The 11518-nt window shown below is 40.1% G+C and overlaps 1 protein-coding gene and 1 pseudogene across 3 annotated transcripts in view; both read right to left on the reverse strand.

Moving 5' to 3' along the window:
* PPM1H (protein phosphatase, Mg2+/Mn2+ dependent 1H) overlaps positions 1–7708 on the reverse strand; it is a 235808-nt gene extending 228100 nt beyond the window's left edge. For all 3 annotated transcript variants that reach the window (XM_023525265.1, XM_023525263.1, XM_023525264.1), the window contains exon 1: positions 7686–7708. In XM_023525265.1, coding sequence (XP_023381033.1) covers positions 7686–7693 — 8 coding nt within the window. In that variant the 5' untranslated portion in view covers positions 7694–7708. The remainder of the gene's footprint in view (positions 1–7685) is intronic.
* On the reverse strand, positions 3635–3753 carry LOC111733277 (annotated as a pseudogene).
* Positions 7709–11518: the final 3810 nt, after the last annotated feature.

Genomic DNA, 11518 nt, shown 5'->3' on the forward strand with positions numbered 1-11518 from the left:
CTAGTGCTCTCATGACATCTGAAGGAAAGGGTAGGAAAATCACAATAGTGGATATAATGGATTCTAGTTAGGTAAAACTAGGCCTAAGAGACAGGTATCACTTAACAAGAATAAGAATTCTGTCCACATTTTAAGATGAAGTTGAATAGAAAATGATCGAGAATACCTACCCACCCAAACCCCTCCAATGACAGAAAAAAACAAAACACTAACAATCAACTTTGCCTAAGATTTGCAAACTTGAATAGTACCAAGTAACCAGCATTGTGTCTAGATATCACTGCAGGAAACGAGGAGGGAGATCGGGGGGCGGGGGCGAGGGGGGAAGCAGAGTCTATGTATTGAACCCTTTCAAAAATATTACTTAAGAACTAGGTTATATATGAACAGTCAAAACAGATTTGCAAGAGGCCATCAATTTCTAGACAAGAACTGAGAAATGGAAGGGCAACTCCAAAATTCGGTGTACACTTACATGCTTATATGCAATCTATGTACTGAGAAATAACTTCCGAAAGGGTTTCTTTCTTCTGGCATCACTCTGTAATAGAAAGTCTTAGTGGCTGGTGACATCTCATGGTATAAGAAGAATAGGGCATAAAAACATAATACAAACTTGAATTGGTTAAAATTGGTCACACAGTCACGACTTCAACTGAGTTATGTGCACTGCTGGTACTTCTCATGAGGAACTGAGATACCATAGAAAAAGCCTTCACAAAGGCTACACTCCATGCAGCACTGAAGCAGGAGGTGGTCGTGTGCTCACAAAGAGGCCATGCACACACAAAGGCCCACAAACAGAGAGCTGTGGGGTATAAAACTGATTATGACTACAGCAAATATTTGTTGTGTCATATTTTCTTGCAGTGCTATAACCAAATGTTAATGGGACCTAAGAAAGGAAAAAACTCAGCAGTAGACAAAGCTTTGCACCTTCTGTCATGATAAACAGGTAAAAGGATTGCTGTCAGATGCTTAACAAAAGTAAAGGCAGGAGAAGCTGCCTCCCTTGTTAATAGAGGAAAGAAATTCTAAAGCCACAGAGGTTGATGTGACCCATTCAGATGTCATCCAGGATCACTGGTCTGAGTACTGTCCTAGTTAAGGTTGCAGCATTTTTTTTTTTCCTGACTAGTTTATAAAATAGTGTGTCTAAAATCGATGATGTTTTAGTATATGAAATGTTAATTTCTTGGAAAAATCTATTAAACCTATAAACTTAAAAAATTTTCCAGCTCTGACCTAGATATAATTTAATAGCCGCAAAAGCTTTTTGCCACCCTAGCAGCACTCACATGCACCCCTCAAGCAGCAGAGACAAACTCAGAGCCAGGCTTCCTGCATTCATATTCTGGCTGGGCCACCTACCAGTTGTTGTGACCCTGGACAAGTTACTTATCTTTTCTGGGCTTCAGTTTCCTCATCTAGTAAATGGGGATAACAGTACCCACATCATAAGTGAATGAGACAATATTTGTAAACATCATGTAAGTACTTGTTACATAAAAATACCACCCAGATTTTGGTTTCAAGCTATTCCCCGATTCTTAGAAGGTAAACGATTACATATTTTGGGCAGGGAAAATTAAGGATGGGCAAGGCCAGAAAGGTAGGAGGTATTCGAGGAGGTCAGGGTTAGTGTTGAAAGGACAAAGCACCGGCCAAGATGGGACAACACGGGCATCCTAGACAGTAACACGATCCCAGTGTGAAAGGCAGCGTGATTTTATAATAACCAAATAAGAAAAGTTATACAACATGGTATTATGATGAGAAAGAAAGGAGTATCAGTTCAGTTTTTTTTTTTTTTTAAATAGAAGAGCGCTAAGTGTTTTGTTTCTTCTATTAAATATTTCTTTAAGTGGAGAAGGGTATATTCAGGGAACTTAGTAATACTAGTCCTAACAAAGGCAGAGTATACTCTTAACAGGAAAGGCCTTAGCATACTTTATAACTGGAAGAAAGAAAACCATGTGTTGAGATGATGAATTAGCTAAATGTTCTTAGAGACGCACTAACTGCAGACTTCATCCCTCATATCCTAGGAGATGATACCCTTAGATGGCCCCACCAATGGAGTAAGATAATCATAAAGCATATGTAAGTTTCCATAATGCAAAAAGACCTGGCAACCATCAGTGTGACAGGGCAATGATGGCCCATGAAACATTGGCCAGCCAAAATTTGAAGACTAAAACATTCCAGAGGGAGCAGCATGCCTCAAAAAAACTAGAACCTGTATGGAAAGCATGGCTCCAAGTATTATTGATGTAACCAATGGAGGATAAATATAAAAAGGGGCCTAACCAGATGACCAGTGGCTTGAATTTGATGAACATAGAGATGACCATAAAAAACAATTGGCTGATAACTAGATCCTGTCACCTCAGCTGGACAGACTATTTTTCTGGGTCTGATAAGGTTTCTGTAATTGTGGCATTGTACTACTGTATCACTGCATCCCTTGGAAAGTATCAAAATGTGTACTGCTCTAACAGTAGAAGCTGACATATGTGGCTACAAATCTAGGAAAAGTAAACAAGCAAGTTCAAGAGCAATAAATAAACTCCCATGACACTGGAATTTTAGAACAAGTTAAAGTGTGTTATATGTTTCATAACCGCTGGATCTTTGTGTGCCGTTTACAGTACTTGGAGTATTCAAAAGAATCATCATTGTAATTTAAAATGTTAATAGAAATTTAAGTCTATAATCATGTTTAAGTAAACTGAAGAACTGTCTAATAAATTAATTTTCAAAGTTTGATTTTAGGTATAAATTTAATAGTTTGAGCACTAAAATACATATAGAAGATGCTTCTCTCCATGAACAAAAATACTTGTACAGTAAAGGATATAAAAAGCGGGTCACCAACAGAATGTCCAAAGGGTGTAAACTGTACTGTTACCCATGAAAAACTCTTCAGAAACACAGTAGTCCACTTCTTCCATTACAATGACCCCCAAAAGAAACAAAAGACAAAGGCAACAAAGATGAGAAAGAAACGCTACACAGTTGATAAGAGTTCCATCATCTGTGTATTAAAAGTAGGACATGGGAATAATTGGAATCTAACGCAACTGGCTCGAGTCAGTTTGTCACATAAATGTAATCAGACATGAACAGCATGACAACAAATTCCTTCTCTTTCAGCTTTGAAATAGAATCTGAAATGATTAGGAATGCTAATGTGTCTAGAGAAATTAAATGCAACGGTGACGTAGTTTTAAATGTGGAGGAGGGTGAGACTGGAGCTGAGAAAAGCTCTGAAGATTCTACTGACCCATTTCTCCCTGAAGAAGAAAACAGATCACCTCCAAATGCTTGGGTCTGTTCATCCCCGGCAATTACTCTCCTTACAAACGTAATGTTTTCTTTCGAAAGGCTGGATATAATTTTTTCTACAACACTTCTTGCCCTCCTGCCCCTCCCCGTCCCTAAGAGACTCAATCTGAATGAGCCCCAGCAAGTGCCATTACATCTCAACTTCATCACCATGAATCTTGGGAGATGGATATCATTGCCCCAGTTTTATTTATTTTTATTTTTTTTCAGGCAAGGCAACCCTTGGTTGACCTCACAGATTGCAAGGACCTTGCCAGCTTACAATCGCTTATTTTTTATATTTTTACACCTACAGCACCTGCTCTTCCTATGTGGTCTCCCATCCAAGTACTAACCAGGCCCAACCCTGCTTAGCTTTCGAGATCAGACGGGATCAGGCTTGTTCAGGGTAGCATGGCCGTAGACAACCCTAGTTTTACAGATGCAGAAACTGGAGTTCTGAGGAAACAAGTGAATTGCCCAAGGTCATCAGAGCAACTGAATGTCCAGTTCTGCCACCAAAGCTCTTCCACTGTCCTCTGTTCTCTGTGCTTTGGGTTCTAGGCCCTACTCACTATACTAGGACTCCTTGTCAACAGTCCTTTCTCAGATGAATTGCGAAATCAAAATCTTGACTCTGAAACTAAAAAAAGAGGGGAGAGGGCATTATAAATAAGCCTCTGGTCTAATTCTTTGTTTATCTGATGGATATTTCTCACATCAGGGGTGCTAGCAGCCACCTGAAGAAGCTGGAAGAGGCAAAGAATGAATTCTGCCCTAGAGCCCTCAGAGGGAGCATGGTCCTGCTAATCCCCTGATTTCAGACTCTTGGCCTCCAGAACTGTGGGAAAATAAATTTCTGTTATTTTAAACCATCCGATTTATAATAATGTTTCTCAGTAGCCCTATGAAGCAAATACGTTAGGCTTTACCAAACAAATACTTACCATGTACAAGAAAGCTCAAACACACTGTTTCTCTGGCTCAAAAGTCTCAACCAGGCAGACGACACAGATCTCCCCCACCTGATAATTAAATTGGAATGGATAACCACCAAGCAGTGACCAGGAGGGATCCAGATCTGCAGCCAGACACAGGGTCTCCCAGACAGCTGGCTTCATAGTGCCGCCTCAGTTACTTCTTGACCCTTACAATAATGCCCCCTTGATTTTAGGCAATTAAATATTTTTTTTGGAGAATATGCTCCCCACTCCCCCGCACCCCAAAAATATACCTCTCTGGCATGAGGATTATCTTGAGCTGATTATTTTTAAGAAAAAGCAAACAGGAAAAGTTCTGAAGACATGGTAGAAATAATCCTTTTATAAGAAACATTTACCTTTATGAAGGAAATCTCCATTTTTAAGGGTGTCTCTCTCTCTGTACCAGAAAGGGGAGGAGGACTATAAGTCTAGAAATTCTTATCAATGGAGAAGGCAGTGATTTAAATCTGTATAACAGCCTTACACTCTTTAATGTGCTTTTCTTGGAAACCTCCCATAACTGGCTCCCTACTCCTACTACCCCCTAACAACTTTTGTCTTTAGCTGAAGAAGTTATTTAGAGTGATTTCTTGGATCATTTTGGGGAGTTACTCAGTTTTCTTAGGTATCATCCACGTATACAGGAGGTAGACATATTAAATTTCAGTTTTCCTCTTGTTAATCTTTTATTGTGGGGTTAGGAGATCTCATCCAAGAACTTAGAAAAGGAGAGGGAAAATTACATTTCCTCCCCTACAGAACCCCTTCATTTCATTATTGGGAGTTTTACTGCACTTATGGGCCAGGCCTATACTAGGGCTGGGAATAGAGCACTAAACAAAACAGACGCTGATCTTGCCCTGAAGAAGCTTCCCTTAAGAGTGGGGTATGTATTAAATAATTACAGGTTAACTATTTGCCGTGTTTTCTTTTCTCCACATTTGTTTAATCCTCACAAGCACCCTATGAGTTACGACTAATCCCTGGCTCGCACATATGGAAACTGCCATTAAATGTCAGCTAGGGGGAGGTGATTTCAGATTGGAACTTGGGCCAATGGACTCTGCAGCCCATTTCTTTAAGGACAACACTGTACCAGTCCCTCTGCCTGGCCTCCCTGCCTTACAATTGGGCCAAATTCTCTGCAATCATCCGTGACTCCTCTTTTCCCCCCACATTACAAGCTATAAAATTACCCTAGTTTGCCAAATTTTTAAATCCTACTGTATGAGAGTTCTTCTTGTTCTCCCAAAAGCAACTTTCAATGTAACAAGTTTCTTAATCAAATGGAGCATTCAAAATCTTTTAATTTTTTTTTCTTTTTTTTTTTTGCATAAGGTATTATGTTTCCAGGAAATATATTCATTATCTTGTACCATTCATTTAATGACCATTATTTAACAAGTATGTTTGAAGTTATTTCTGTGCAAGGCCCTTCATCCTCTGGCTCCTCTCCAGCTTCATCTTACAACCCCACTTTGCATACAGGCTTCCATCTTCAGGAAATGTGCTGGCCAACTCCCAGGAATCACTTAGCCCTCAGCTCGGAATGAGGAGCTCCGCAAGGGCAGGGATCCTGCTTTTCTTCTCTGCTGTATCCCCAACCTCCATCATATTACCTGGCCCAGAGCAGATGTCTAACAAATCCCAGTCGAACAAATGACACACACACACGAAAACTTCCCAATGCCACAACTCAGGGTTAGGGAGCCCTTCTTCCTGTCCTTAACAATCTTACCTTCCTCTATAATAGCACTTATCACCTGATACTTTAATTGCAGTTTATTTCCTCTGCTAGATTTTCTTGAATACCCAGGTTTTAACTTGGTTACCATTAAAACCCAAAGTCTTCCTTTCACAGCACCTGAAAACATTTGCTGACCATCCTTATTAAATCTTTCAGTAATTCACCTGTTTCCTTATTTCAATCAAAAGGAAAAAAATGACATCTATTAATATTCTTGAGAGCCTGTGATGGCATAAAATGGTGATTATATTAAAGGACTCTAATAAGAAATTCAGATAATATAGTGAAACCCACTTAATAAGCTAGAACACTCATTCGTTTACCAGAGAATTATTTCTTCACAGTCCCAATGTACTGCCCAAGATATTAAGAAAATCTAGAACCACTCTTATACACCAGGCAACATTAACTTTAATTTTCCAAATACTGATAAAATTTGCAAAAGTGCATCAGTAAGGATAGGCTATATTATGCTGCGGTAGCATAGTTTTATTTCTCACACACTCTGCATGTCCATTTCAGGTTGGCTCTGTGTCTCTTCAAAAGGGAGGATGGAGCTTCCACAATCTAGAGGGTCACCAGTTGGTGAGGAAAGGGAGGTGCCATGTGCCCAAGAACAAGAGAATTGGAAATAATTGGGGCACACCACAGGAGGTTTGGCAGAAACGTAAACATTCAACAAGAGTAGTTAACTTTCTACCTATGGCATCCCAAACAGTAACTCTGAATCAATATACAGATTCAATTAATTGCTCTAACAAAGCTAACAATTTAAATGCTGGTTATTCCTCATCATCTGGCAATTCACACACACACACACACATGCGCACACACACACACACACACACACACACACACACACAGAATCCACTATAATGTATGCAGACAAGAGAATATATGTTTCCAGAAAACCTAAGTAACAGAATTTTATAAAGAGTCCAACATAACTCCAGAAACTAAAAGCAGATTTGTTCCCCAGCTGTTCATAGGTATTGGCACAAGGAGGTCTCAGCACTATCCAACAGCTTCCACCTGGCACTGTCAAAAACCATTAGCTCGTGAATGATACACGGGCATAGAGTAGCTACCATGTTCTTTACAACTCCTATAATTTACACTCACGTTTCAAACAAATACAAATTTAGACTCATGCAAAGCACATGATATAGGCAGGCACTGTGAAAGGATGATCACAGCAGAGGGGACCATGTGAAGAGAGGCAAGGCTGAAGATAAATTCAAATTTCAAAGAAAGTTGTATGAATTTTAAAAATGGCTAATGGAGAAGTTGAAGAGGAAGGGCTCAGAGAGACGTAGAGAGCTTGAGAACATCAGTATTTAAAAGAGACTTCTGAGAAGGGATTCTTGGTTTAAAAAACAGAAAAAGGACCAGAAGGAAGGAGTCTCTAGAAGTTGAGAGAGAAAAAGAATTCATGGACTAGACAGTGAGCAGCAACAATTACAACAATCACCATTCCAGTGAGGATGTGGAGGGTAAACAAAAATTTTAAGTGACTCTTTGAACCTAAAAAGTCCCTGGTGACCTGCGGTGAGCCTCTTTCTACGTAGCACTGAGGATGAAGCAATGAATGGAGGCCACCCAGTTTCTGAAGTCCATCCTACTCTCACCTTTCCATGCACCCATGCTTGTTCTCTTCTCCAGCCCTTCCAGTGGCTGGCTGACCTCTCTAAGGGTCACCCGGCTCCTCCAGGAAGCCTCCTCTGATGTTCCCAGCCAAGCTCTGTGCCCGTCTCTGGCACTCCATGATGTCCTTGCGCTGTACCTCTATCAACACCCAGCACACTCCATTGCAGTGGCCTGTTCGGTTGGATGAATCATCCTATTAAAAGAGGTTGATCTTATTGTCTTTGTGTCCCTGGCACCAAGAAGAGCACTTGGCACAGAGTAAGCATTCCAAAGTTTCTGTAAGGAAGGAAGTATAGAGTTATAATAACAGCGCAATAGTAACTTGAAGGGGGTGATACAGACTAGAAGAGGAGATATGTTGTTTGATTCAATAGCAATGATTGAACACATCTATAGGCAAAAAGTGAGGCAATGGAGAGGAAAAGACTCAAGATAACAAATGGAAGAAACGGAAGATGGCACAAATGTGGGGGAGGAGGGATGTTAACACTTCTGGCAGACATTTCTCCATCTGAGACAGCAGGGAATAAAAGGGATGGTGTTAAAGACATCCCAAGGTAGACTAGAAGAGGAGTTTGTATAGAAGAGATTCAGTAAGGTGGGTAGGTCAGAACCTTTGCCTACACAAAGAGGGTTAGAAATGGAACTGATAGCTTGAGGGAAGGAACAAAGGTCTGGAAAGGCACTGTGGAGACTGGTGAGAAATCAACTGGAAATGAGTTGGTATACAGAAACAATATAACTTCTTTATTCTCCCTTTAAGTATCCAGAAGCCACGCCACTGCCAATCCTTTCAGTTTCCCCGCTCAAATCTACCTTTCCCTTCCAGTCAAAGACTCTTCTTGCAAATAAAAATAAAACGTATCCAATTAGTTTTATTCCTAGACTATTACAATTGTGTAACTTGGTATTCCCTTAAGTGCATTCCTCAAATATTGAAAAAGGTGATTCATAGTCAGATAAATTTAATAAATGCATACTCTCCCTCAGCTTGGAGTTTCAAAATTCACCACGTTGCATGAAAGCTCTAAGAAATCATACAAAGAAACTTACCTAATTCTAGCTCGGCATGTGTGCAGGTGTTTTCTCAGGTTGCACCTATTAAATGTACAATGGAACACAGTAAGTAAAATCTGTTTTTCTACTGCAGGTTCCATCTACAAGTGCATACTACAAAATTATTACCATGTTTTAGTCAAGATATGCTAGACTATGCTGTGGTAACAAACATCCTCTGAAGATTAGTAGCTTCATACAACAAATGTTGATCACTGTAGACCTGAATAATTCTACAGGGTAACTGTCCCCCCTACAGGGACTCAGCTGACTGAGGCTTCACCAACCTGTAGCTGAAGTGTCTGAAACAGCCTCCTTGTTACTGTACAAGAGAAAGATGATGTCAGAAGGTCTTCCAGTGACAATTAAATGCTTCAGCCAGAAGTGACATTCGGCTTCTGCTCACAACACACTGGCCAGAACTAGTTACAGTGGCTCAGCCTTGCTGAGGAGGGAGAAGAGTATAAGCCTTCCCATGTGCCCAGACAAGAGGAGAATCAGAGAACGGTAAGCACTCGATGTCTCTACCACACACCACTTCCTCCTTCCCAATCAGTCCCCACAATCTGCTACTTTTACATCCAGAAAACCTCCAACGGTCCCCTTTTTTATTTTACCACCATACCTCACCTTCCTGTTTTTCTCCAATGCCTACCAGTTATTTTCCCAAAATAAAAATGGCATCATGTCATTCACAATACCTGCTTACTAAATGTGTGTGTGTGTGTGTGTGTGTGTGTGTAAGTTTATCCTTTGTGACTGCTCACTGCTTATGGTATAAAGTTCCTTATGAGATAACAAGAGCCTTCACAAGCTTTCAGCCCTATCCCTGGCCTGTCCACTTTTCTTTTAAGTTCCGACACCTTCTGGAATATGTCTTACTCTGATTTTAATTGTAATGAGTCAGAAATCCCAGAACAAAAGAAAAATTGGCTTAGGATTTTGGTGGCCCTTTATTTCTTGTCAAATGCAAGCAGTATCAGCAGTGTCTGCAGCCCTGTGGCTTAAGGCTGGGCCTTTGGGAGTTTTAGGGTCCTGCACTCCAGAATGAGCTCTGATCCATTGGTGATTCTCAGTCGAGCAGGTCAGGGGCGGTTTTAGCACAAACTGCTACAGAGTTTCTGCAGGACACATCCAGGGCATCCCACCAGCAAATGAGGGTGATATGCCTCCTCATTATTGTCTTCCTTGTAGCATAGGTTGTGGTCCATAGTGAACTCACCTTAGACCTCCAACCGTGACAAACTCCACAAGAGCTTACCTGAGAAGCAGGTAAGATTTCACTTCTCTTCCACTTCCTCTTCACTCCAAGACATGTAAAAGTGCATGTCCCAGGAGCAGCCCAGCAGGGCTCCTAAATACAGAGGCTTCAATCGAATATTGTCCCTTTTACCATAAGGAAAGGCAACACAGTCTTATAGGGAGGTTCCAGAGGCCATGCTTAGCATGACATAAAGAGCAGTCAAAATTTTATCAGCACCCCGTCTTTCCATAAGAAAGGAGAATAATTCTATGTCTAGTGCCAGGTGGTTTAGGCTCCAGAAGGAGATTTTTCTCTAAGGATCCTCTACAAATGTATACCTACAAATAAATAGCCACAAAGATTATTCTAAGTCCCCAAAATAGCCATTTTCGTTTTGCCATGCTTTTATTCACGCTACTGTCTCTTTCATATGCCTTCTCTAGCCAACAACCATTCCTCAAGGGATAGATCAATGTCAGCTTTGCTAACCCCCTTCCCAATTACCCCAGAAAGAACTAAGCCCCTGCCTGGCCCCCATTTGCTGGGTTCTCACTGCATTTCATCAATTCTTTTATTACACTGGCTCACTGTATTATAGTTATGCACATAATATCTCCCCTGCTAATCTGTGAACTTCTTGAAGATAGAGAATGCTCTTTTTTTATTTTTTTAAGTTTCACAGCCTTATATTCAGTGGAGATTTCATAAATGTTAACTGACTAAAAATTTAATTAACTTAATGTTTTCCGCCAACCTAACTGAAATAGTCTGTCTTACTTGTACCCACAATGACTTATTAAAAATGGACACCATTGATTGTATATTACTTTAATAAACATAACTTTAACAATCAAATTGTTTATTTTATGAGCTTTACACAATCTAAACACCTCGTGTTTTGGTTTTGTTGTCTATCCTCTAGCATACTCTGAAAAGCTTACATGCTGTATGGAATAAAATGGAGATGGCTCACCCGTCAATTTTTAAGTACTTAATCAATTATATTTAAGGAATAAAATAATGACTTAGTTTCTTATAAAGCTGCAAATTAGCTTTATAGATGAGGAAAATCACTGCTTTGAGATATGGTAAAAAAAAAATTAGTATCTCAGGAAAGGATATGTAATTTAAGTTAAAAAACTCAAGAGCCTGTGTGTTTTGGTGAGAAAAAATCAGTGGAGCACACCATTTTGAATGTTCATATTTAAATGAGAATAACCCTACCATAGAAATGGAAGCTCAAGCAGTTTGGATATGAACAAAGATACTGAAAAGTAAAATAAATCAATCCTATAAGGGTATCAAAAAGCACATCAGGAAAGAGGCTGAGGTAGGCAGAGTTCCAACCACTCATCCTTAGCCACTTACCCCTGATGACCTACAAGGAATTATTGATGCTAGCAAGCCGCTGGTCACTAAACGTTTGAAATAAACATACCACTAGTTATTGTCCACTTTAGAAGAATGCAGTATAGTTCAATGCACAACGCACCAATGCTGATTGACAGAACTATT

This window comes from Pteropus vampyrus, unplaced genomic scaffold, assembly GCF_000151845.1.
Source record: "Pteropus vampyrus isolate Shadow unplaced genomic scaffold, Pvam_2.0 Scaffold545, whole genome shotgun sequence".
In the NCBI taxonomy this organism is placed as follows: domain Eukaryota; kingdom Metazoa; phylum Chordata; class Mammalia; order Chiroptera; family Pteropodidae; genus Pteropus; species Pteropus vampyrus.